Source organism: Maniola hyperantus, chromosome 3 (genome assembly GCF_902806685.2).
Source record: "Maniola hyperantus chromosome 3, iAphHyp1.2, whole genome shotgun sequence".
Classification (NCBI taxonomy): domain Eukaryota; kingdom Metazoa; phylum Arthropoda; class Insecta; order Lepidoptera; family Nymphalidae; genus Maniola; species Maniola hyperantus.
This window is the reverse complement of record NC_048538.1, coordinates 1,151,918-1,178,911: the sequence shown is the minus strand read 5'-3', so window position 1 is coordinate 1,178,911 and position 26,994 is coordinate 1,151,918. Positions and strand designations below refer to the sequence as shown.

Genomic DNA, 26,994 nt, shown 5'->3' with positions numbered 1-26,994 from the left:
CTAATCTTCGGAACGGCAGAACCTATTTTGACGGGACTTTTACAGATAAGTAGAGAATTAACAAAGGATACTTTTTTAACCGACTTTTAAAAAAGGAGTTGTGTTTTTCTACCTATGTACACAGAAATCTCCGAGATTTCTGAACCGATTTGCGTATTTTTTTTAATTGATAAAGAAACTTTGCAACATTGTCCTATATAAAATGTGGATTTCAACTCCTCAATCCTGATGCTGCAGGGGACATGACCACCAAAACTTATGGGATTTTGAAACTGTCGGTTATAAATTGATATTGAGAGGTAGGTACCTATATCTACCAAGTAAAGACTTTATCATTGAACTCGAAGACCCACTTCTCGACCCTGATGCTGTACCTAAGGAATTGCATTGCTAAATCGTGGTGATCCCACGGAATTTTAAATGAATCATCGCCCACGCCCGTTCGGTACCCTCATTCCGCACATTGTTTTTATTAGTCAGTCCACCAATCACAACAAAGCATTCTCCCCTGTCCCCCGCCAACATTTTACGATTTTGTTTTCATGTAAATCCTTGTATATGCGTACTCTAGGAGTTGAATTCTCTGTGCTGGCGGATTACCTATTAGGAACACATGATTACACATTCGTTTGTCTGTGAAAATAAATTTTGTTGCCTACACTTATCTATTAGTAGCGACTAAAAACTATATATACCATCTACTTGTGTATAAAAAAGTCTAAATAAATTCCACTTTGATCTCAAAAATGAAAATTTTATTTTTATAAGTAGGAAGTAGGTACAATTCAATTTCCCTCTAAAAGCCCACTACACACATAAACACAATATGTATCATTTTCTGTTTCAACAGTCACATTAGATGTATCATTCGACGCAGAACTATTGAAGCTCTCCATTTCATTTCTGGAATTAATAAACATACAATCAACGTAAATATATTGTGAGTATTATCTATATAGAATGTATGCAAAAAACATAGCATAACAACTTACAAGTATGGTATGGGTAGACCTTTCAATATTTAGTACGGAATTGAATGTTGCAGCATCATGTTGGATTTCAGTGGTACGTATATTGGGCACATTCATTTTATTTTCCTTGTTTTCTTCTAAAAGGAATGTCTTGAGTCACTAAAATACAACATAATTCAGCATTGACAAATCTGACAACAAATAGTAAATCTCTATATTATTATATAAAAATGAATCGTTGAATGTGTTGCTGATCGCAAATCTCGAGAACAGCTGCACCGATTTCGCTAATTCTTTTTGATAATATTCCTTGAAGTACGGGGATGGTTCTTATGGAGAGAAAAATTTAAAAAATGTCCTGAAAAAGAATCGACTGTAGGCGGTGCGAAGTTCGTCGGGGCAGCTAGTAACATAATAATTATATTATCCTAATCCTAATTCCTAATCTAAATATATAAAAGAAAAAGGTGACTGACTGACTGACTGACTGACTGACTGACTGACTGACTGACTGACTGACTGACTGACTGACTGACTGACTGATCTATCAACGCACAGCTCAAACTACTGGACGGATCGTGCTGAAATTTGGCATGCAGATAGCTATTATGACGCAGGCATCCACTAAGAAGAGATTTTTGAAAATTCAACTCTGGAGGGGGTGAAATAGGGGTTCGAAATTTTGTGTAGCCCACGCGGACGAAGTCGTGGGCATTTGCTAGTATCTAAATAATATCAACTTACAAACACAGTGTCAAACTTTCAGAAGCTGGCTCTAAATGGTACGGTGTGATAGCATCATAATCTAATTCAATTCGATTTTTTGCTTTGTCGTTTCCTTGCCAAAGAAAATCCCGTGATCCACTAAAATAGAAGTATAATATATAAGTATTTATTAAAAATAAATAAATGTCATCATCAAATTCACCATCCTGGAGAACCTTGAAAACGACACTCGCGTCTATTTTTTATAAAAAGTGCTGGCCCGCCATCTTAGATTAAAAAATTAATGTCATTATCAAAACCAGCATCCTGGAAACCCTGAAACGACACCCATTTCTATTTTTTGTGAAAAGTGCATGTCTGCTATTTTGGATTTGAAAATAAATGTCATTATCAAATTCAGCATCCCGGAAAAGTACATATTCAGTCAAATAAAATTCCCGTCGAGTCACATTGTTACTCACGTCGGGTGTGACGCACGGGAATAACCCCGAAAAGGTAATGGCATTATCATCACAAGATAATATTATGGTTTGGAAAGATTCTGATGAATTTTAATAGATCTCCTCTTTGCAAGGGATTTGCTTTTGCGAGAAGCTTTTGCGAGTCTAAACCGTTTCTTTTTCCTCTTCCGCCAATCCATTTTTGTTTCTGTTACACGAAAACTCAAGTATATAATTAAATTGTCTAAGCACACAATATGACCTACATACTTATATTTGTAACTAGATGATATACGCGACTTCGTCCGCGAGGATATAGTGGTTTTTTAATCCCGCGAGAACTCTTTCAAAAGCGATCACTATTTCAAATTTCAGCCAAATCCGTCTTGTACTTTTTGCGTGAAAGGGTAACAAACCTATACACACACACACGCAGATACAAAATTTCGCCTTTATAATGTAAAGTGTGATTTGACAACCCTGACTTTCGGAATTCGGATAAGTCCAAATTATATTTTATTACTAGTTGATGCCCGCAACTTCGTCCGCGTGGAATTAGGTTTTTAAAAATCCCGTGGGAACTCTTTGATTTTCCGGGATAAAAAGTAGCCTATGTGTTAATTTAGGGTATACCCTAAATTAACACTTTTATCTATCTCCATTCCAAATTTCATCCAAAACTGTTCAGCCGTTTTTGTGTGATTGAGTAACAAACATCCAAACATCCACACACACACATCACTACACCTATTATAAATGTGATAGTGTGTTTGTTTGTTGGTTCGTTGGTTTGTCCTTCAATCACGTCGCAACAGAGCAACGGATCGACGTGATTTTTGCATGGGTATGGTTGACCTGGAGAGTGACATAGGCCACTTTTTATCCCGGAAAATCAAAGAGTTCCCACAGGATTTTTAAAAATCTAAATCCACGCGTACGAAGTCGTGGGCATCACCTCATCATCATCATCATGATCAACCCATCGCCGGCTCACTACAGAGCAGGGGTCTCCTCTCAGAGTGAGAAGGGTTTTGGCCATAGTCTACCACGCTGGCCATGTGCGGATTGGTAGAATTCACACACCTTTGAGAACATTATGGAGAACTCGGCATGCAGGTTTCCTCACGATGTTTTCCTTTACCGTTAAAGCAAGTGATATTTAATTAATTAAAACGCGTATAACTCCGAAAAGTTAGAGGTGCGTGCCCGGGATCGAACCCCCCGACCTCCGTTTAGAAGGCGGACGTCCTAACCACTAGGCTATCATAGCTTCACCTAGTTTATAATATTAGTAGGATATATGTAAACTACTACCACCAGCTGTCGATACGATGCATTCTAAAATAAATCGACCGACCGACCGACAGACCGACCGGCCAAGTACGAGTCAGACTCGCGCCCCGAGGTTTCCGTACTACAATAGTAAAATGTTTATCTCTAAATCTCCGTTTAGAGATAAGCATTTACAATGTAACTTAATTTATTACTACTATGTAACTAGAATTTCGGTACATATAAAAATGAATCGCTAAATGTGTTGCTGATCGCATATCTCGAGAACAGCTGAACCGATTTCGCTAATTCTTTTTTTATAATATTCCTTGAAGTACGAATATGGTTCTTACGGAGAGAAAATTTTTAAAAAATTCCTGAAAAAGAATCGACTGTTAGGCGGTACGAAGTTCGCCGGGGCAGCTAGTGAAAAATAAAAATAAATAAATAGGTAAATAGTATTTTTTGACATTTTGCATGATAAATCAAAAACTATTTATTATGCACTAGATGATGCCCGCAACTTCGTCCGCGTGGATTTAGGTTTTTTAAAAATCCCGTGGGAACTTTGATTTTCCGGGATCAAAAGTCAAAGTCAAATGATTTGTTCAAAATAGGTAATAAATTACTCTTTTCGATTGTCAGTTGTTGGATTTGTAAAATATAGTGGTGATAATTATTTCGCAAACGCTACGAGGGTTCCAAACGTGCCCAAGACTGAGAAGAGCCCACAGCTAACTCAGCCGGGTATTCTTTTTATTATCACCACTTTACAAAATCATAAATTAAACTTATTAGAACTATCACAAAGCCGAGCAACTCATTCCCAAGCTTGCTTATCATTTAAATAATCCTTTACAATGTAATAGGATTTTTTAATTAGTTTACGTTTTATGAAAACTTTGAACTTATGACAGTCACTTTGAACTTATGACAGTCACTTTTTTTGTTAATTTATTTATGTTTTTATATACGTACAATAAATTTTCAAAAATATATTGATTATGCACTGTCATAATTTTAACTTCTCTAAATTTAGTTCTCAGCGACTCTCGTGGTCCCATACTATATATGGCTCGAACAGCCCTTTTCTGCAGCACAAAAATAGAATTTATACCAGCAGCATTACCCCATAATAATTCCGTGGTGCCATCTGAATCAGGGTTTCTACTGAAAACCAGCGCTGTATGTTTTTGTACTTGTGCAAGACAATATGCATTTATGCTGAGTAGGGACCTTTTTTTTTGGGTTGTGCCACACATGACATACTTTATTCCGGCGCTTCTTCTACTTGAGGTTTTTTGACTTTATTACTCAAGTATAAGAGGCGCTGGGATAACCTAACCAGTTGGTAACTGGTAATGTGTGGTACAGCTTTAAAAAATAAACGTTTTTTCTTTTCTTTCTTTTTCTTTTCTAATAATATGCCATATGACATAATGCTGTGAAAGTAACTAAAATATACTAGTCTCGCCGTTTCTATGTCTGTCAACTGGCGAATCTTTTTTACCGCATATGCAGCAGAACTGTCTGTTCGATAAGTTATTTATATGAGAGCCCCATTGAAGTTTCGCATCTAACGTTATTTCCAGAAAAATAGCGGTATCCACTAAATCTTATTTATCATAAAAGTAGCCTATGTCCTTCCCCGGGATGCAAGCTATTTTTGTACCAAATTTCATCAAAATTGGTTAAATGGATGAGCTGTGAAAAGCTAGCAGACAGACAGACGGACAGATAGACAGATACACTTTCGCATTTATAATATTAGTATGGATAAAAATAAATAAAATCGGTTTTTGATGTACAAGTAAGGTCCTTTTATATGATATCACACTTGGTTTACTAATCTTACTTGAAAGTTGAAAATACTAACTATTCGTTAATGAACACATTTTTATTTATTTTTCGTGATGTAACCACAAATTCATTGTTTCAGATTTTTCCCCTTACGTGTGTTATAACTGTTATTACCTACCTGCCAAATTTTATCATTCTAGGTCAGTGGGAAGTACCCTACAGGTTTCTTGACAGACACACTGACAGACTGACAGATAGACAGACAGACAGACAACAAACTGATCCTATAAGGGTTCCCTTTTCCTTTTGAGGTACGGAATCCTAATGATCTCTCTTTTTGCACTGCATTTAATCTGAATCCAAGAATTCCCGATCCGAAATAGCCGTAAGCAAGACTGTATCGTCACTTACCACCAGGTGAGATTGTAGTCAAGGGCTAACTTGTATCTGAATAAATAAATAAAAAAGTACTATTTGTACGAAGCGTTGCGTACTTTATTTGTAAGACGGACAGACAACAAACTGATCCTATAAGGGTTCCTTTTTCCTTTTGAGGTACGGAATCCTAATGATCTCTCTTTTTGCACTGCATTTAACCTGAATCCAAGAATTTCCGATCCGAAATAGTCGTAAGCAAGACTGTATCGTCACCTACCACCAGGTGAGATTGCAGTCAAGGGCTAACTTGTATCTGAATCAATATTATTATTATTATTTTATTACTTATAATAAAACTGTAACAGGTGAAATTCTGTACATTGAAGATATTTTGAAATTTTTTTTTCGAGGGCACTCTATAATCGATACTGAACCCAAACTGGAATTTTTTTCATTTTTGTCTGTCTGTCTGTCTGTCTGTCTGTCTGTCTGTATCACGGCCGCGCATCACGCTAAAACTACTGAATGGATTCCAATGAAACTTGGTACGATTTGACGTCATACTATGAGGATATAGGATATAGGATACTTTTTATCCCGAAATTCAGCATGGTTCCCTTAGGAGAGGGGTTGAAAGTTAAAATGTATACTGAGCTGTAATTCATTAACGCGTAGTCCGATTTCATTCATTCTTTTTTGTTAGAAACCATACATGTTAAAACTTCAAGTGCCAACTTCTCAACCATCATCATAATAATGACGGGTAGCTTTTGTACTTTTGGATTTCAATCAGCTGTTTTAGGAATAGTTGATGTTGAATTGATATTAAAGGTACGCTTAGAATAAACTATCTCTGGTTTAGGTACCAAGCAACGACTTCATAATTCAACTCGATATCCCAACTCTTCAACCCTGATGATGCAGGGTATTGCACTCCTAAGCCACTGTTGATTGTGAGATAATATTGTAGATGCCAAACATATATACCATTATTGAACTTTAAGTTCCAACTCTTCAATACTGATGCTGCAGGGTACTGCACTCCTATTCTATGGGTTTTAGGAACTGTTGTTGGTGAATTAATATTGTACCATTTACTATTGTACCAAACCACGACTACATGGTTGAACTCCGTTCACAAAAATCCACGCACCCCATCGAAATCCTATTCTATTCCAAACTTATTCGCCAGCGTGACAGGAGTGGAGAAGGCGGATAGGGACGTGTGAGGGGTGCAACGGATCAACGTGATTTTTCCATCATCATCAGCCTGTGGTCGTCCACTGTTGGAAATAGGCTTTCCCTAAAGAGCGCCACCACACCCGGTCCTCAGCCTTCCTCACCTAGCCACTTCCCGCCAGCCTCTGTATATCGTCGGTCCATCGTGCTGGAAGGCGTCCCACACTACGCTTACTTATACCTACGCGGTCTCCACTCAAGAACTTTCCGGCTCCAACGGCCATCACCTCTACGACAGGCATGACCTGCCTTCTTTTATCCCAGAAAATAAAAGAGTTCCCACGGGCTTTTGAAAACCTACATCCACGCGGACGAAGTCGCGGGCGTCAGCTAGTTGGTAAATAAATAAAAAAGTACTATTTGTACGAAGCGTTGCGTACTTTATTTGTAAGACGGACAGACAGACAGACAGACAGATAGACAGATAGACGGACAGACAGACAGACGGACAGACCGACAGACGAACAGACGGACAGACGGACGGGCAGACGGACCGATGGACGGACCGACAGACGCATGGACGGACGGACGGACTGACGGACGTACGGACGGACGGACGGACGGACGGACGGACGGACAGACGGACGGACGGACAGACGGACCGACAGACAGACAGACAGAGGGTTCCGTTTTTTCCTTCTGAGGTACGGAACCCTAAAAATACAAAGAAATACCACCAGGTAGGTACCTACCTACCTATATTATTATACATATACAGGTACCTTTTTAGGGTTCCGTACTTTATAAGGAAAAAAGGGACCCTTAGGATCACTTCGTTGTCTGTCTGTCTGTCCGTCTCTCCGTCTGTGTCGTATCTGTCACACAAATCTATAGGATACTTCCCGTTGACCCAGAATCATGAAATTTAGTAGGTACGTAGGTCTTAGAGCACAAGTAAAGGAATAAATCCGAAAACCATAGATTTGTGATTACAACTTACAAAAAAAAATTAAAGTGTGTTAATGAAAAAATAATTAGTATTTTCAATTTTCAATGTATAATAAGTATACCAAGTGGGGTATTATATGAAAGGGCTTTACTGTATTGTGTGTATTCTAAAACACATTTTTATTTATTTTTATGCATAATAGTTTTTGATTTATGGAGCAAAATGTCAAAAAAATACCTGAGTACGGAACCCTTGGTGCGCGAGCAACTCGCACTTGGCCGGTTTTTTAAAATTAGATAAAATAAATAACTAAACAAAGTTACTTACCTATTGTACTAGGACCACACGAGTAGATATCCCTACTAGGACCTCAACAACAAAGTCAGGTCAATAAACCAATGAATAAAATTGGTGTCCAAATTTCAAATTCCAGAGGTCAATGTACAAAATGCAATAAGTATTTGAAGGACTTATTGACTCTGCTCTGCTCAATCTTCTACACATTTGCATAGCCACTGAATAAAAATTAATTTTATAAAATCATTACGACTTTTGTTTTTGAAAACATATTAATAACAACAGTTGTCGTCATAGAAACCACAATATTACACGCGCAGCCGCGCGCCGCTGGGCTGGCCCTTCCCTCCGCCACCCGCGCGGTGTCTAATGTTTTGGGGTGAGAAGCATGATGATTTTAGCCGAAATCTAGCGCTTGAAAAGGGTTGAACAGTAGTTTGGGAAAAGTATTTTTGAGAAAAAACTACTGAATTTAGGTTTGCAAAGTAAAGTTATTTCAACTAATGAATAAATAAACTATGTCTAATGATAATTTTTTTTAGAATTTTCCTATTCCTAATCTTATTTATTTACGCCCAAAGTTGACATAAATTTAGTGTTAAAATAGGAATCTTTTGAGGCTCGTAACTTTTAAATCAATATTTTTTTCAATGTTTTAGATATCATTGAACCTAGATAATGACGAGATAAATCGATATAATTCTTAGTTTTGTGCGTACAATATCGAATATTGTTGTATTTTCCCTCCTACGTTTGTATGAAGAAAGCACCGAACTGAGCTGCCTTAAGGGTTGAATTTTCAAAAATCGTTTCTTAGCGGATGCCTACGTCATAATAGCTATCTGCATGCCAAATTTCAGTCCGATCCGTCCAGTAGTTTGAGCTGTGCGTTGATAGATCAGTCAATCTGTCAGTCAGTCAGTCACCTTTACCTTTTATTTATTTAGATTATGTCGCAACTGCGCAAGTGCGAGATGCGATCCAAGACGAATGTGTAAATACACCTTAAGACCTCAGATAGTCTGCCATTTTTCATTCCGTGTCAAGACAATAAGTGTAAAAATGCCAAACTCTCATTGCTGACGTTACATTTGATCCAATCCAACTTGCCAATGCCAAGTAGGTACCTGCTCTAACGCCGAGCGCTGCGAGGGGCGGGGACTGACTCTCGTTTTGACCAATGACTCCGCTCCGTTCGGGCAAAACTAATTATACTGATTTATGCTCCCATTGTTCATTGTTGTATGTCTTTCTCGGGCTGTATTTTGCATGCATATGCATCGTGATGCATCGCCTATCAACTTTTGTTTTTCTGACAGTAGTTCTGCGAGGCGATAATCAAAGTTCGAATGGCTGTTTTGGCTCTAATTCACTGACTTTAAGCCCTAACTTTGATGCTAATATGGGAATATCTATAACGCTGTCTGTTTAATATGAACTTATATTGTCAAAGTTCAGTTTATTTACGTCTTCTAGCAGCTGTATAGATACGAGTACCTACCATACCTAGAGCAGCTAGTGGATTCTGATTTTCTTTGATTTTGAACTCTTTAATTTTCCGGGATAAAAAGCAGTCCATCTCCAGATCTTTAACTAAATTCATGCAAAAAATCATGTCGATCCGTTGCTTCATTGCGGCGTGATTGAAGGACAAACCAACAAACCAATAAACCAACAAACAAACACACTTTCGCATATATAATAAGGGTAGGTAGTGATCAAGAGTAAATAGTAGATGCTATTAATTAGGCATAACAAAGCAGGCAAGATTACCTAAGCTTTACCTTAGATCGCATCATCAATTTTAATCAGGTAGGTACGATTTCAAGTTGATAATAAATCAATAACATTATATTACTGTAAGCTGTGATAGTCTAGTGGTTAGGACGTTCGGCTTCTAATCGGAGGTCTTAATTCACTTATATCACTTGCTTTAACGGTGAAGGAAAACATCGTGAGCAAACCTGCATGCCTGAGAGTTCTCCATAATGTTCTCAAAGGTGTGTGAAGTCTACCAATCCGCACATGGCCAGCGTGGTAGACTATGGCCAAAAGCCTTCTCACTCTGAGAGCAGACCTGTGCTCTGTAGTGAGCCGGCGATGGGTTGATAATGATGATGAAGACTTCCAAGAAACCGGATGATCTCGTGAAGTTAGCCAAACAGACTTGCGAAGTCAGCTAGACGCAACTACACTATCACTAGCAGGAGTATAGATACCTATCAATATTCGCTAATGTATTCCACGCTGCGAAAACAGGGCAATCGTAAACACCGGCTGCGCCCGCGCATTCACCTGTCGCTCGCACGTGGGCGGAGCCAGGAATTCGTATTTACAAAAAAAAAAAAACTTTCGCGCTTTTTTCCCTTCGCCTGTCAACGACCAGAATCTTTAGTATGACTTTTAACTTCTCGACAACGCGAAAGCTAAAGTTAGATAGTTTTTAAAGTCGTATGATAAAAATGATTTGGTGTTGTTTTTATTATCCTACTAGCTTATGCTCGCGACTTTATCCGCGTGGACCACACAAATTTCAAACCACTAAATTTTACCCCCTTAGGGGCTTAATTTTTAAAAATCCTTTCTTAGCTGATGCCTACGTCATCTGCATGCCAAATATCAGCCCGATCCATCAGTTCTTTTTTAAGTGTAAGATTTTACTTCTCCCTCATGAATGAACTTCGGTTTCGGTAGGTACCCAATCTCAATGGAGACTAGCTATCTACACAGAAGATAATATAGCGAACAAGTGTGTACACAGAACAGGTGCATTCTCTATTCCCTCACTCTCATAATCCTTATTCCACCAACGTCCGCTGCGGTCGACAGAAATACCTAAAGCACATGTTCGGTGATTTTACGAGCTCTCCGAGGCACGACGATCGAGCTCCACCAACTAATTTTTACTGAACAGCTTGAATCTTAGTCAACGTCAAAATAAAGTTATTTTGACGTTATAATGCTTCGATACTCGAAATCTATCAACGTTTTCGTGACTCGTTTTAAGGCTGCAGGGGAATTCGGGTGCGATATTTCCTTCGTTCGGAATCCGAAGGCTGCGCGAGTTGAGATATTTATTCCTTCAGTCGCCGTCGTGAGATTTATGTGACAAGTTGGACTTTTTTCCGTATTGAATTTATTTGAAGGGTTCTTAATCCAGGTAGTGTACCCTGTACCGGGTGGACTGCGTTCCACGTATTCGATATTGAATTTGGTTTGATTGTTGATGTATCTAATTATAAAACTTATAAAAGAAGTAGGAATTTTTAACATTATAAAACAAGTAATATTTAAAGTTTTCAAAAAATCGACTGCGGTTTGCACTGCATCAGGTATAGTATTTATTAGGGTATAAGGTACTAGATATTTAATTTAATTTTTATTTATTAATTATTTTATGTATTGGTATTTTACTTTTATTAATTTTAAAGTTGTTATTATGGGTATGTTAACCTGAAACAAATCAATTTTATTTATTATTTATTTATTAAGTGGAATAATAGCTGAAGAATATTTTTTACATTTGAAAATGGCATCGTACAGCCGCCATACCTATTGATTTTTTTTCGAGCTAAATCTGTTTAGGCATTCAGAAGTTATGGTGGAAATAGAAACTTACATACGTACAAACTTACAGGTAGGATACATAAACCCTGAAATCATTAAGTACACTACTTTTTTGGACAGTCGTGTAAAAATCTTTACTAATTATGGCCTTAAAACTTACCTTGAAGAAACAAAAAATGGCATAGGTAAATAGGAACTACGGAGAAAAGTGTGTACAACCTACAGGCTAATGTTAGAAACTTACTCGTATATTTGACTTAGCGCTGTGATCCAAATTTCACCCAAAAAAAATCATTATTCATAATAATCGGTCAACGATCAATCTTGCGTCGGAAGCCACTCAACCTCGCCCCGTTCCGTGGGTTTGCCTGTTATACGTGTATTGTTGTTTGCACACCGACTTATGACCAGTGTTGCCACCTGACCCGTTTTCACGGCACGCGATCGCATGGATGTGAATTTTGTTGCGTTCAGGAAACTTGAAATATTTTCTGACAGCCGATAGTATCTGTGACGAATTAGAATTCAATCGCTGGGTTAGGTTTTGTTATTCCTCACACTTAATTTACACTTTATATTTCATCATTTCATGTAGGGTTAATCCTTTAAATATCGTTTAAAAGATAAATAAAGAATATAAAGAAATGGTTCAAAACTCTACTCCAAGGTAATTAAGTAACCATGATTTTATTTTATTTATTCAGATACAAGTGACTGCAATCTCACCTGGTGGTAAGTGATGATGCAGTTTAAGATTGAATCGGACTAATCTGGCCTTAAGGGGTATGACAGTTTTTATATCCAATTTAAGGTTGTCTAATAATAATAATTATGCATTGCATCAAGACTTTTATCATCTTTTAAACAAAACCAACATTTTAAAAATAACTTTAAAATATGAGAGCAATATTTCTAAGCAGCTAAAGAATCCAACACACATTTAACAACAAAGGGTTGAGCTATTCGTGGCTGGAGATGACAGAATTAAAGTGGACCGACCACCGACGCTTGCCACCATCAAGATCAACCGCTTCCTGTGTCATCTTACAAGTTACTAATCAATGCAGAAATAGCGCACACATCAATGGGTTTTGATCTTGATACTTTTAAAGAAATCGTGATAAAGTGAGACGGGAACTAGATCGTTCATAAATAATTGGTTCATTATTATTTTTATGTTTAAAATTTTAAGTTGCATTGATGAATGTAGCAAAACGTGAGGAAACTTGCACGCCTGAGAGTTTTCCATAATGGTCTCAAAGGTGTGTAAAGTCTGCCAATCTGTAGGTACTCTACCAGCGTGATGGATCATGCCAATTAATGGATTGAGATGATGATAATGATTGATGAATGAAACGTCTTAAATGTATTTCATTTTATAAATATTTTAATTATTATTTCTCTATCACCCTTCTTTGTAATAAATATATTAGTAACTAGCTTATGCTCGCGACCGCGACTACGCAAACTTTAAACCCCTATTTCACCCCGTTAGGGGTTGAATTTTCAAAAATCCTTTCTTAGCGGATGCCTACGTCATAATAGCTGTCTGCATGCCAAATTTCAGCCCGATCCGTCCAGTAGTTCGAGCTGTGCGTTGATAGATCAGTCAGTCAGTCAGTCAGTCAGTCAGTCAGTCAGTCAGTCACCTTTTCCTTTTATATATGTAGATTTTTGGATTCATATGGACACGCAGATAAATTCATACCTATGTGATATTTTTATTTTTAACGTCTAATCTAGTTTATTGCTACATTTAACAAAAAAGTTAAGTGTATAGGTAGATACAATTAATTGTAGATACATGACAGCACGATTTAAAAGAGAAATTATATCGTGCTTATAATAATAAATAACGTACAATCAATTAATTATGTTTACTAAAAAAAAGTAGTAATAGAAATTAAACAAATTCGCATCTAATTTATTAAAAGAAAAGTTAAATAGGTAAGAAAGTAATAAACGTGCAACTTAATATGGTTTAAATTAATAAGCAATAATATTGTTCTAATTAATGATTGTAAAACCGCGATCTTAAAAGATAAATTAAGATAAACCATTAATATGGAAACAAAACGCGAAAGCAAACAATACATGCTCATACGTAGATGTTTTTAACCACTGAGGCGTGACTTAGAAAACTGATAACAATTCATATTTACATTGCCAGTTAAGATAAGAGATTTCTTTGTTTTAGCCGAGCACTAAACTGATTTCCAAAGTAATCCTTGCGTAAAACCACATACATTTTACTGTGGTGTTTACAGTTTCTGTAATTGTTAATGTTAACAGATTAACGTTAGTTGACAAGGTAGCTTTGTCACGAAATAGAATAGAATATAATGTTTTTTTATACATGTAAACTTTTTACAAGTGCTTATGAATAGTCAGGTAGTTTTAATTTACCACTGGTTCGGAATTCCGTTCCTAAATGGTTGATTACATACTAGTTGACTTATATAATTATTTCGTATGGACAGGGCTATTGTACAAACAAAATGGCACCGATACAATGGTGCTTTAGCACCAATGCAACCTCAGTGACATCTGGATTTCAAACGGGTCGTTCATTAGTATCTAAGAGGTGGCGCTGATTTATTTTGTGCCAAAACCGTGAAAAATTTTGTTCGCTTGGGCATATCTTGTCATTTATAATTATGATTGTTTCATACTTTCTCTTGTTCTTCTTCTTCTTCAAGTGCCTCTCCATTAGGTACTGAAGGTCAGCAGTCAGTAGTTTAAACTTCTCCTTATCCATGGCTAGACGGAATAGTTCTCCGACTGTTTTTATGCCAGTCCACTCCCTGATGTTACGTAGCCATGACTTCTTCCTTCTTCCCACGTCTTTTCCCAGCTATTTTACCCATCATAATTGTCTGCCGCAGGCGGTACCTATCGTGTCGCAAAATATGGTTCAGGTACGAGATCTTACGCTGCTTGATGGTTTTAACTAACTCGGTTTTCTTCTGCATCCAGGCAAGAACCTCAGCGTTGGTCACCTTAGCCATCTAGCTGCTACGATTTATACTTTATAGTGTTCATGTTCATACCGCGCATTTTGGCTGCGCTCAACGCGCTGCTGAAGGAGTCCCCTCGCTGTGACATATTTGCTGATGGGTCAGATCTTGCACTTTTGTGAAAATTTATAATTTTGCTTTGTGACATGACTTTATTATTAATTGTAATTTTAACAATTTTTTGTAAGTATATTTAATATTTATGTCAGTTAGTACTCGTAATTTAATTAGTGTAATTGTGCTTTATGTCCGTTCTAATTAAAATATAATAAATAAATAAATCAATAATAAATCATACTTAAAAATGTGAAGTAAAATAAATTTTCAATTTACCTTCGGAATTATACCTATCTATTAGCGAGTAGACAGATCTAAAGGTCACATTCTCACCCGCTGAAAACGTCAGACGCGGGAGCATTCGAGTGGCGGTCACGCCGCGTCCAATTTCGGATTCGATCTCATTACCATAACGCGAGTGCCCGCGCGATGCACTGCCCGCTCGCGACACACGGCCAGAAAATACGACGAGCGAAATTGCAAACATACTATCGTGAGTGATTTCCATTATATATAATATCTGTCCCGGCTTTACTCACGTGTTTAGTCGACGTTACAATCCCCCGCGTTAGGCGGGGGTCACAATCGCGACCTGACTCCCTTGAAAAAGGACCCCGGATGGGTTCGAAACTAGTCGGCCTAACGTCAACTAAACACGCTAGTAAAGCCGGTACAGATATGCTCGCGACTTCGTCCGCGTGGACTTCACAAATTTCAAACCCCTATTTCACAACCTTAGGGGTTGAATTTTCAAAAATCCTTACTTAGCGGATGCCTACGTCGTAATAGCTATCTCAGTGCTAAATTTCAGCCCGCTCCGTCCAGCAGTTTGAGCTATGCGTTGATAGATCAGTCAGTCAATTACCTTTTCCTTTTATATATTCAGATTCTATTCTATCTTTTTACACAGTGCAAGTGGCTTCACAGAGCCGATTTTGACTTTTTGAACTATATGCTTCCTGTGCCACGATCCGTCCTCACATATTTTTTTTAAAAGTTAAAATAGGTAGCTATGTTCGTTGACTTTCTCGTCAGTACGTTGCACAACCTTCCACTGCACAGACCACAGAGTTTAAAATATTTAGATGCGCATTAGGAGTCATCTTGAACTGGGAATGTATATCGAGTTTCATTACCATAGTCCGCTCGAGGGCGCTCCGGTACACTGTACAGGCGCGCACGCTTCGCGCTCACACGCTCCGTACGATATGGAGATTACACCACCACTAAAGCGCTTTATTCACCATCCATCTTGCTGTACGTCCCGCCAAGGCCATGCACGATGCACGGAGACCGTGAATAGGCTTGACGTACGTCGATAATTATTATTAACTAGCTTATGCTCGCGACTTCGTCCGCGTGGACTACACAAATTCCAAACCCCTATTTCACACCCTTAAGGCCTACGCAGACCGGGACGGCAAGGCAAGGGATTTTGCCGTGAGTCAGCGCACACTGGCCGCTTAGATACCGCGGCATTCCAGCACTTTGCCACGGCATGCCACGGCGTGCCGCGGCACGACAAAGCACGCCTCAGCGACTCCTGCTGCCTGATACACTTTTAGTCTTCAGTTGCGTTTGATCGAGTGTTGGTGTGCCTCAGTTTTAAAATGGTAGATTGGGATTTGGTGTTGATATCGATTATTGCAGATGAAGAAGAAGGTGCACAGGCTAATAATAGGGATAGAAGAAGATTTTGGGTTGATAATTTATGGAAAGAAAGGGAATCAAAGGGTGAATTCAATAATTTATTTAATGATTTAAAATACGACGTGCAAAAATTTTATGACTATCATAGAATGGATTATGAGAAATTTCAAGCACTGTTGAATATATGTCGACCATATATCGAAAAACAGAGGACCAATTTTCGCAACCCCATTGAAGCCGATCAGAGATTATCCTTGTGTTTGAGGTGGGTAGTTAAATGATTGTATAAGTTTTATTTTTTCTTCTTTTATTAAATTAAAAAAAAAAAACAATATTTTTTGCCAAGTACAATCATGTATTGTAGACACATAATAACGATTTTCAAGTTTTTGCACTGATAAACCTTCTCACTGATAATCCCTGGATCTTTATTTGTTTTTACTTAATTTAGAGTACCTACTAGTTTAGATTAGTTTCGTATTCAGAAACTGCAGTTTTGTAGCCAGACCCTGAAGCAGCTTCATAGCCAGGGCCAGAGGCGGTACCATAAACAGACCGTGAAACAGCTTCATAACCAGAGCCTGAGGCAGTTCCATAGCCAGACCCCGAAGCAGCTTCATAACCAGAGCCTGAGGCGGTTCCATAGCCAGACCCCGAAGCAGCTTCATAACCAGAGCCTGAGGTGGTTTCATAGCTAGAGACATCTTCAGATGTTGGAGCTGGAGTTCCCTCTATGTATTTTAATTCGGCGTCAGTTACCACATTAAATATTTGTCTCTTTATTTGGACCTGCACTCTTTCTGGTAGTTTTTTTACTGTGGCAGCCATTGTTTGAAAGAACGAATCAATGGGGTCCACCTCCTTTTTCGATTCAATGTATTTATTTAGTATTTCAGCAGTTGTTGTAGGTTCTGGTCTTATTAAGGAATGGTGTGAATCATTGGTCATTCGCGAAACTGAACGTTCATCATTATCATTGACAGCGGATTCTGCGAAAGAAGTCTGCGTATCCTCTGAAGAGGAGTCCAGATTCGAGGTTTGTTTTCTGTGCTGAATGAATTTTTTCAAAAACTCCAGCTCTTTTTCAAACTTGATAGGGCGTCGCTTTGTGTACGGGTCACCACTCTTTGTTTTTCTGTTATTCAGAGCTTTCCTAAAATTATTACGTATATTACCCCATATTTTCTGGCATTCTTCACCTAAAACAAAACATAAGCAGGTAAAATGGTATATTATCTTTCAGATTTTTGATCACGGGAAGTAGCTTCAAGTCTCTAGGTTACAGCTATCGCATGGGGTTTAGTACAGTGCGCTCTATCGTACATGAAACTTGCCGAGTCATTTGGAATGTCCTAAGACCTAGTGTTATGCCAAAACCAACAAGGGAAAAATGGACGCGAATCGCGATGGAATTTGATGAAAAATGGAATTTCCCGAACTGCATCGGTGCAATAGATGGTAAACATTTCAGGATAAAAGCACCTCGCAATAGTGGAAGTCTCTACATAAACTATAAAAAGTTTTTCAGTATCGTACTACTAGCGGTTGTGGATGCAAATTATAAATTTGTGATTGCAGATGTAGGATCATATGGACGAAATAGTGATGGAGGTATAATGCAAAACTCAATATTTGGAAAAAAATTGACTTCTAATGCCCTCGATATTCCCCCAAAAAAACGTTTACCGAGGACTGATCTTGAGTTGCCGTATGTTTTTGTAGCAGACGAGGCTTTTCCGTTAACCACAAACATTATGAGACCATTTAGTGGCGATCGATTGACAGATGAAGCAATGAAAATATACAATTATCGTTTGAGTAGAGCCAGGCGTATCGTCGAAAATGCATTTGGTATACTTCAAGAACGTTTCGAATTATGTCAAAAAGGAATTCAGGTTCAACCAAAATATGTTGATAATATCATTTTAGCATGTACTTGCTTACACAATTTCATCATAGGTGGTACAAGCACAGAAAGCCAAAATATAGCAAGTGTAAGCATTAATTTAGAAAACGATAATAATATGAACAATGCATTAGATGGTATGACAGTACGGGAGATGTTTAAAGATTACTTTAGGTCTGATGAGGGCTCTATTCCATGGCAAAACGATATTGTAAATAGACATTAATACTGTGTTAAATCTTAAAATATAATTATAGTGCAAAAATATTTACTTACCTGTTTTATTCATTTCTATTCCAATTCTTTTCCACGCATTGTTCTTCATTTGAGTGTTCATATAATGTTTTGATGACATATTATATAAATAATCATAGTCTTGAACTAAAGTTATTAATTTTTCCTCCATGTTGGAATAAAAAACGTAAAAAACTGGTCTCCGAAAAAATCACGTAGCACAGTCGTCAAAGACGCGGGCGCAAATGGATGGTCAATATTGGTGTGCATTCCCCGCTTCTCTACTCCCGCCGCCGCACCCCGCAGTATATCACTACGAGCGCCGGAGTCCGTGGCATGCCGTTGCCTACCGCAGTATGCCACGGCATCCCGCCACGGGAGCCTGTGGCGCGTGTTGCGATAAAATCCCTTTCAATGCCACGGCATCATTTTAAAGCATAGCAATTTATGTCGTATTTCTGTACCAGTACGGTTGAATGTCCATTAGTAAAAATTAAAATCCCTTGCCTTGCCGTCCCGGTCTGCGTAGGCCTTTAGGGGTTGAATTTTCAAAAATCATTTCTTAGCGGATGCCTACGTCATGATAGCTATCTGCATGCCAAATTTCAGCCCGATCCGTCCAGTAGTTTGAGCTGTGCGTTGATAGATCAGTCAGTCAGTCAGTCAATCAGTCAGTCAGTCAGTCAGTCAGTCACCTTATTATTTTATATATTTAGACTAGCTGATGCCCACGACTTCGTACGCGTGGATTTAGGTTTTTAAAAATGCTGTCGGAACTCTTAAATTTTCCGGGATAAAAATAGCCTATGTCCTTCCCCGGGTTGCATGCTACCTCTGTACTAAATTTCATCAAAATCGGTTTAACGGTATTCTGACGGTTGAAGCGTGCACGTGCGTGAACTTCAAGTCATGTCTAAAAGTAAAAGGTGACTGACTGACTGACTGATCTATCGACGCACACCTCAAACTACTGGACGGTTCGGGCTGAAATTTAGCATGATTTTATGCTGCCGACTTCCAATAAGAAAGTAATTTTGAAAATTCAACCGCTCAGGGGGTAAAATTCGAGCAGTATACGTGGAAGAAGTCGCGGACATCAGCTAGTTGAACTATAAAGGTATACCTACCAACTTTAGGGCATGTACATTGTACAGGTATAAAAGACTTTCTGAAAGGCTGGATTCGCAATAGATAGCCGGCCAAGCGATACGTCTTCGTCGACAATTTATACCTCAGCCTTTCAATATCGGATTAGCATTAATTGGAACGCGCTGGCGATGTGAGATTGCGTCTCTATAAATGGCAGAGGGTGTAGAGCGGTGCGTTGTTGCTTGACGGCTGCGCGCGCGCCGGTACGTAATTGGTCGAGCCGGTGACATTTACAAGATGGCCGGCGACGGGTAATTGACAAATCTCGTGGATTTCTCTTGTTTATGCGTGCCAACTTAAGGGGACAAGCTATTAATGTCCTATTGCTTTGACAAAGGCTTTCTCTATCGTCCCGTCGTAGGTAAGGGTTTTATTTTTTAGCGTGGATTTAGGTTTTTGAAAATCTCGTGAGAACTCTTTGATTTTCCGGAATAAAAAGTAGCCTATAAAATTTATGTCACTTTCCTTGTATTGGTTTGAGAAAGGCTTTCTCTTCGCGTTTTTGAAAATCCTTGATTTTTCGGAATGAAATAAATTTTATAATTCTCCAGGTCTTCAACGGTATCAATGCATCATGTCGATGTATAAAGTGAAATGAGATATTTTTTTCTTCACTCACCTCTTTTCACACAATTTTTCGGAGTTATACAGTGCGTTTTAAGAAATTAAATATCACTCGCTTTAACGGTGAAGGAAAACATCGTGAGGAAACCTGACAGTTCTCCATAGTGTTCTCAAAGGTGTGTGAAGTCTACCAATCCGCACATTGACAGCGTGGTAGACTATGGCCAAAACCCTTCTCACTCTGAGAGGAGACCCGTTTTCTGTAGTGAGCCGGCGATGAAGATCATGATGAAGTAAGTATACAGAACCTCCACGTTTATTCTGTCTTGGACGATACCAGTTTGTTCTTGCCTTGCCCGATCTCTGCAAGTTTGTTGTTGGTCCTTTGAATCCCTCATTCCCGATCACTGGGCGTCGCGAACCGTCAATGCGTTTCAGAAAACTCAATTTATTCCCTCCGTCTCCGGGAATATACATACAATGAGCATTAAAATGCGCGATAGGATTGGCCGGTGGCTCTGGGCGGGGTGCAGTCCATATACGCGTACAATGTACATCGTGATGCACATATTAAGTTAGACCTCTACATGGATCGGATGGCGAGGACTTACGACGGGCGATGACGGCTGATCGTGAGTGTCCCTTCGGTAGGACGGTGAATGTACAATAGGGTCGCGGAGGAGTTATTGAGGCTCGAGGCAAGTGTTGTATTAAAACACGGGTGGTAATGGCAACTTGTTCTACTAAGAGCAGCTGCAAACTGTAGACTAAGACATGACTTAGTTTAGCTATGTGATGCACTGGTCTTGCCGAGTCGTGGTCTAATTGAAATGCCTAATCGACCAAGGGGTTTTCAACAATTGGCATTGATTATTAAAAAAATAAAAAAATCAATTCCGACAAGATTTCAACCATTTAACGCATATACGATGCAAGACATTATGCTGAGCTGGACACCCATTTGGGGTGGTGTCACAGATGAAAATGTTACATTTGTATTTTGTTTTTATCTGTGACACCAACAACAAATAAATGCATTTTCTTTCTTTCTTTTTTTACTTTTCAAGGTAAGTCCATCAATGAAAGAAACTATAGACATTAGCAGAAATAATGTCTGTTTTGTACATACAACTCGGACGAACTCTTCTTGTAGGTAAATAGCATCTATAAAAAAATTCGATTAACAATAAAACAAACATCCCTAATAGTGTTTTTGATATGGTTTACAAAAAAACAATACTGCCTAATTTTCACAAAAAACATGAAGTAATGAATTCTAGCCCCATAAACTACCGCTATACAAAAAATCACAAATCCAAGACCCTATTGCTTAGGCAATTGTAAAGCCAATGTGTAGTCAGCCTAAAACGCGGGTGGTAAGCTGGTGCTACTAAATTATAAGCGTTCAAACGTCCACCTCTAATATTGCGTTTTAGTCTGTATTTAGTGCTATAATAGACTATATCACGACCCAAATAGTTGTTTATTGCTAGACCAAGTTTTATTCATCAAGTCGAGGTATTTATATTTTGTATTGATTGTAAGTTCTAAGAGTGCAGAGAACAAAAGCGACCGACCGATTAGCAAGCTGAATTGGCAATGGGCAGGTCATGTCTGTCGCAGAAACGTCGGCCGATGGGGCAGACGTGTTCTGGAGGAGATCACATACCGGTAAGCGCAGTGTGAGACGACCTGCAGCCCGCTGGACCGATGACCTGAAGAAGGTGGTGGGGAGCGGATGAATGAGGAAGGCGGAGGACCGTGTTTGGTGGCACGCTTTTGGAAAGGCCTCTGTCCAGCAGTGGACGTAAACAGGCTGATGGATTGGATTGGATAGGACACATCTATATGGGCAGACGGATAGATAGAATGTTGAATAGGTAGAAGTTTTTACTATAACGTCAATAAATAAATTGGTCCTCCTGTTCTGTTGGACGCCTTGAATCGTTGAGACGCTTGATCAAGCCTGTAGGATTTAAAAGTGCTTATCCCTCCACTCTTTTAACAGTACCCTCCTAAACCTACAAATCAATCGTACACCCGCACTCCATAAATTAAGGAGCTGGACCACTGATATACCAACACAAGATATACCTACAGACTTTTGACATAAGACTAATAGTGTCTGAAAAAATTGGTCTAAACTGCGTAAGCAAAGCATGTTAAGCGTAAGCGTAAAAGCATCACAAAAAATATAGTAATTGAGCAAATTAAATAAGTTCTCACATGGAATAATACCAACTTGTAAATTTGGATGATGAAGTTTGGATAAGAGCAACCATTAAGTTTCTCGCTAGTTCTTCTCTGCAGGAAGAGAATTGCCAACCAGTGGTAGATTCACTTGACGATTCAAAAGCACTTGTTAAAGTTTATTTGATATTCCATTTTTTGCTATAAGTGTAGAATTGATCTAAATTAATCATTAACATAACGGTATAAATAAAGAAGTGAATCCTTTATCCATATACCGTTTGCTTAAAGTAAGTACAAGCAATGAAACGTCTGAACACAAAGTTATCAAAAGTGACAAAAAATGAGGTCACAACCGTATGTTATCACCTTAAATCAGTTTAGGTGTCCTCGTGCAAGTGTGCCTAAGAACATGGATCTCCAAGGAACTGCGTATCCGTGGCATTTATATCAATGGTTGAAACAATGACCCTAAATTATTGGGAGCCGCCTCGTTTATCGATATTCCTTTTTCCCAGTCCAGTCCCAGGCCTGCACAAATGAGACTCGGGCGACTTATTAGGTTCAAGAATTTCGCAGATCGACAGGCGAGATAGTGGGAGTGGGAAACACGTCGCTGCGTCGAGGACTCCTCGTTAATTATTCCACTTCCTCGTGTGACGTGTCCTCACAATGAGATATGCGCTCTATTTCTTTCTTTTCTTGACCCTTTTTTAATGTTTAGCCACAGAATACTAAACTTACTAGTACCTTTCAGCTACAGAAGGATTACTCCGCAAAGACGTTTAAATAAATAGCGACTCCGTGCTTGACCAGGCGTGGTGGACTAACCTTAACTCTTCTCACTCTGAGAGGAGACTCGTACTCATCATAGTGGGCCAGGATGAATTGAAATGATGATGATGATGATTTCTCCATTTCGCTTTCATTTCTTAATTTGACTTTTAAGATTATTGGATGATTTCTCATTTACAACACACAGAACGAATAGAATTCTACCTCATAAAGATTATTATTCTTTTCGATTTTGTTTCCCGTTCCTTGTTTCCGATTTTTGTGATTTCGCATTTCTCAAGTAGTCGCTTTTTTTAATTTTTTCCACGTTTTGTTATACATCTTATATCTGACGCCCCATCACTCGCTTGCGATGTTCGCTCGCTAGCCGTACCCGCATTAACATAAAACAAGCAGACATGCGGCCCTGTCCATTTTGTCTATACTTCCTCCTTGATTTTGTTACTCGATTTGTATTTTCTTTTATTTATTAATCTCTCGGGTGCTCAAGCAGGTATACGACCACGTCGATTATGTCCACATAACTTAGTAAAAGGGAAATGCCCATTCTTGGCCAAAATTCATCCATTAATGTTATGAGACTAAAAAAAACTTATTTAATCACTGAAATATTGCTCGGAAGGGTTTGTGCGTAACACTCCGGCGTAATTAAAAGACACTCAACTAATTCCGCTCGTAATGACAATCTGTGCAATGTAGGTATTGCAATAATTCTTACTGAGAAAACAAATAAACAAAAAGGTTTATAAAAGTTGCTCCGAGTTCTATGTCCAAAATAGTGCTTGTTTCTTGATCTGTGATCTCAGTTCTAATGCCTTTAAGTAATTTCATTGATGGATGCACTTTGCCCAAAAACCCTTTGACGAATTTTCTTTCTTTCATTATAATTACTTCAAGCGCCGATATCCTACACTCCATCACTCGCCCGCGCTATTTTCGCTAGCCGTACCCGCATTAACATAAAACTAATGCCATTAATTAATTTCATTGATGGATGCACTTTGGCCAAAAACCCTTTGACGAATGGGCGTTTCCCTTTGTGGTTTCTTTCTTTCATTATAGTTACTTCAAGCGCCGATGTCCTACCCTCCATCACTCGCTCTCGATATTTTCGCTAGCCGTACCCGCATTAACATAAAACACGCAGGCATGCGGCCCGTCCATATTTCCCCCTCGCGTCGTGACGGCCGGCGCGGTATTGTGCGCGCGATACAGATCTCCCGACGCATGCGCACGCCGCCACTGGATATTTAGAAGCTGTCTCTTAAATTCGCGTCCGGAGCGACTTAACGAGTCGCATTCTGCGTACGGCGACATGCGATCGGCTATTGTCCTTTTCCTTTATTTAGAACGTTCCCATAACCGGACACTCGGAGTCCACGATCGAATAACTCTCGGGCCAGCGTGCTGGTCGCCAGCCGGGACAGCTTCATTGGACAATTAGCGTCTGCTGAAGATTTCTAAGCAGCTAATTTTTTTTTTTTAATTTATAGACTAGCGCTTGGCTGCAATCAGACCTGGATGGCAAGTGATGATGCAGCCTAAGATGGAGCGCGCTTACCTAGAAGATGCCTATTCACTCTTGTCTTGAAGGTACCCATATTATAATTCGGTGGGAAAACTTATGGTGGAAGGATGTTCCAAATCTTGCCGGTTCGAATTAGAAATGAGGAAAATATAACACAACTGTGCTGTTATCATAAGTTTTAAGGGCAATAAGAATCTAACAATATCTAATTTAAAACCCCTATTTAACCCCATTAGAGGTTGAATTTTAAAAAAATCCTTTGTTAGCAGATGCCTACGTCATAATAGCTATCTGCATGCCAAATTTCAACCAGATCCGTCCAGTAGTTTGAGCTGCGCGTTGATAGATCAGTGAGTCAATCAGTCACCCTTTCCTTTTATATATTTAGATATATATAAAAGGATTGACTGACTACACAAATTTAAAACCCCTATTTCACCCCCTTAGAGATTGAAATTTCAAAAATCCTTTCTAAGCGGATGCCTACGTCATAATAGCTGTCTGCATGCCAAATTTCAGCCCGATCCGTCCAGTAGTTTGAGCTGTGAGCAGTGGCGGATTTTCAGTCTTGGCCGCCCTAGGCCCCAGGATTTCGTAAGTACCAGCCGCCCCTTTCTCAACACCCATTAATCATGGTCGTAGCCATGAGTTGAGGGGGGGGGGGGGGGGTTAAAAATTAACCTTTTGATTTGTCAGTAAAATACAATCGAATGACAAATAGGAGCTCGAGCGCAGCAGGCGCAATTTTTTTTTGTTACTAAAAAAAAGTTATTTTTGTCATGATTGGCCGCCTCTAATATCTAGCCGCCCTAGGCCCGGGCCTACTGGGCCTTAGGGCAAATCCGCCACTGGCTGTGAGTTGATAGATCAGTCAGTCAGTCACCTTTTCCTTTTATATATTTAGATGACAGACTCCGTAATAGTCTCGAAATGTTCTTTCAACAAAGAATAATAAAATAATGTAAGAAATCTTGTATGTAGTCCGGCAAAAATGATATAGATATTAATGCATACAGTTTAGGGTCCGAATATATTAGTACCCCTGACCACAGCCGCTGTCTCTAATTTACCCTGAACGGTAATATCATAAGGGGTGACGCGTTCCATTACACGACGCTCTCATAAATACCTTATTGGTGGTGCGAGGTCCCCACCTTCCTCATTACGTTCCTTTACAGATCATTAGTGGGTGATAAAATCTATGAGATCTAATTATAAATATGGTGGCCCGCAGGTTTGCCCGATGTACAGATGCTGTGAAAGTCACGCTGTTCAAAGCATACTGTACATCCTTATACTCGGCAAGCTTGTGGTTTCAGTACACGCAAAGGGCTTACAATGCGCTGCGAGTCCAATATAATAATGCGTTCAGGATTTTGTTGCGGCAACCTCGGTTCTGTAGTGCATCAGCTATGTTTGCTGAGGCGCGGACAGATGGCTTCGATGCCATCTGGCGCAAGAAAACAGCATCACTATTGTCCAGAGTCCGAGGAAGCAGCAATAGGATCCTGCGCATGATAGCGGACAAAATGGATAGTCCTCTGATGGGGAAACTCGTGCAGAGGACTAAATCCCTTTTAGTTATTAAGTACTAACATAGTGATTAAGTATTTTGTTACTAACTCCTTAGTGTTTAAGTATTAACATAGTTATTAAGTATTTATTGTTACTAACACATAATGAATCAATTGTTGTCCGATTTAATAAATAATAAATAAATAAAAATGCGGTAGAGTCGTACCCACGGCTATCGCAGCATCCGTAACACTTTATATTCAACTCTGCCCAACCTACCCTTTTCTCTTTGTTTTTTATTATCTGTAAATACGTCAGCGGTAGATGAAATGGATGGATTAAGTTTAGACTTATTTGTATGATACATCATAATCATCATCATCATCAATCAATAGACGTCCACTGCTGAACATAAGTCTCTTGTAGAGACTACCACACGCCACGGTCTTGAGCTGTCTGTCCAGCGGCTCCCTGCGACTCGTCTGATTTCGTCCGTCCGCCTAGTGGGGGGTCTTCCAACGCTGCGTCTTCCGGTGCAAGGTAGCCATTCCAGCACCTTGGGACCCCAACGTCTATCGGTTGTACGAACTATGTGCCCTTGCCCATTGCCACTTCAGCGTCGCAACCCGTTGAGCTATGTCGGTTACTCTAGTTCTCCTACGGATCTCCTCATTTCTGATTTGATCACTTAGAGAAACTCTAAGTATAGCTCTCTCCATCGCCCGCTGAATGACTCTGAGCTTTCTTATGAGATGAATAATAATAATAGTAATAAATAATTTATTTAATAAGGCAACAGAGACCCATATT

At 39.1% G+C, this 26,994-nt stretch overlaps 2 protein-coding genes across 3 annotated transcripts in view; one reads left to right on the top strand and one right to left on the bottom strand.

Moving 5' to 3' along the window:
- The window catches only part of tio (zinc finger domain-containing protein tiptop), a 437,818-nt gene that overhangs the window by 50,759 nt on the left and 360,065 nt on the right, over positions 1-26,994 (bottom strand). The window lies entirely within an intron of this gene.
- Positions 16,047-18,480, top strand: LOC117996145 (uncharacterized). 2 transcript variants are annotated; one of them, XM_034984147.2, is made up of 3 exons: positions 16,047-16,568; positions 17,547-17,761; positions 17,882-18,480. In XM_034984147.2, the coding sequence occupies exons 1-3, from the start codon at positions 16,264-16,266 to the stop codon at positions 18,433-18,435; spliced, it is 1,074 nt and encodes a 357-aa protein (XP_034840038.1). In that variant the 5' UTR covers positions 16,047-16,263; the 3' UTR covers positions 18,436-18,480. The 2 variants fall into 2 exon arrangements, with proteins under 2 accessions (XP_034840038.1, XP_034840037.1); XM_034984146.2 differs by having other exon boundaries at positions 17,547-18,480.

Bases quoted from the DNA above. Each gene is read 5' to 3' on its own strand.
- LOC117996145 (XM_034984146.2), top strand. From the start codon at position 16,264: ATGGTAGATTGGGATTTGGTGTTGATATCGATTATTGCAGATGAAGAA. The intron at 16,569-17,546 runs GTGGGTAGTTAA...ATTATCTTTCAG, and splicing joins AGATTATCCTTGTGTTTGAG to ATTTTTGATCACGGGAAGTA.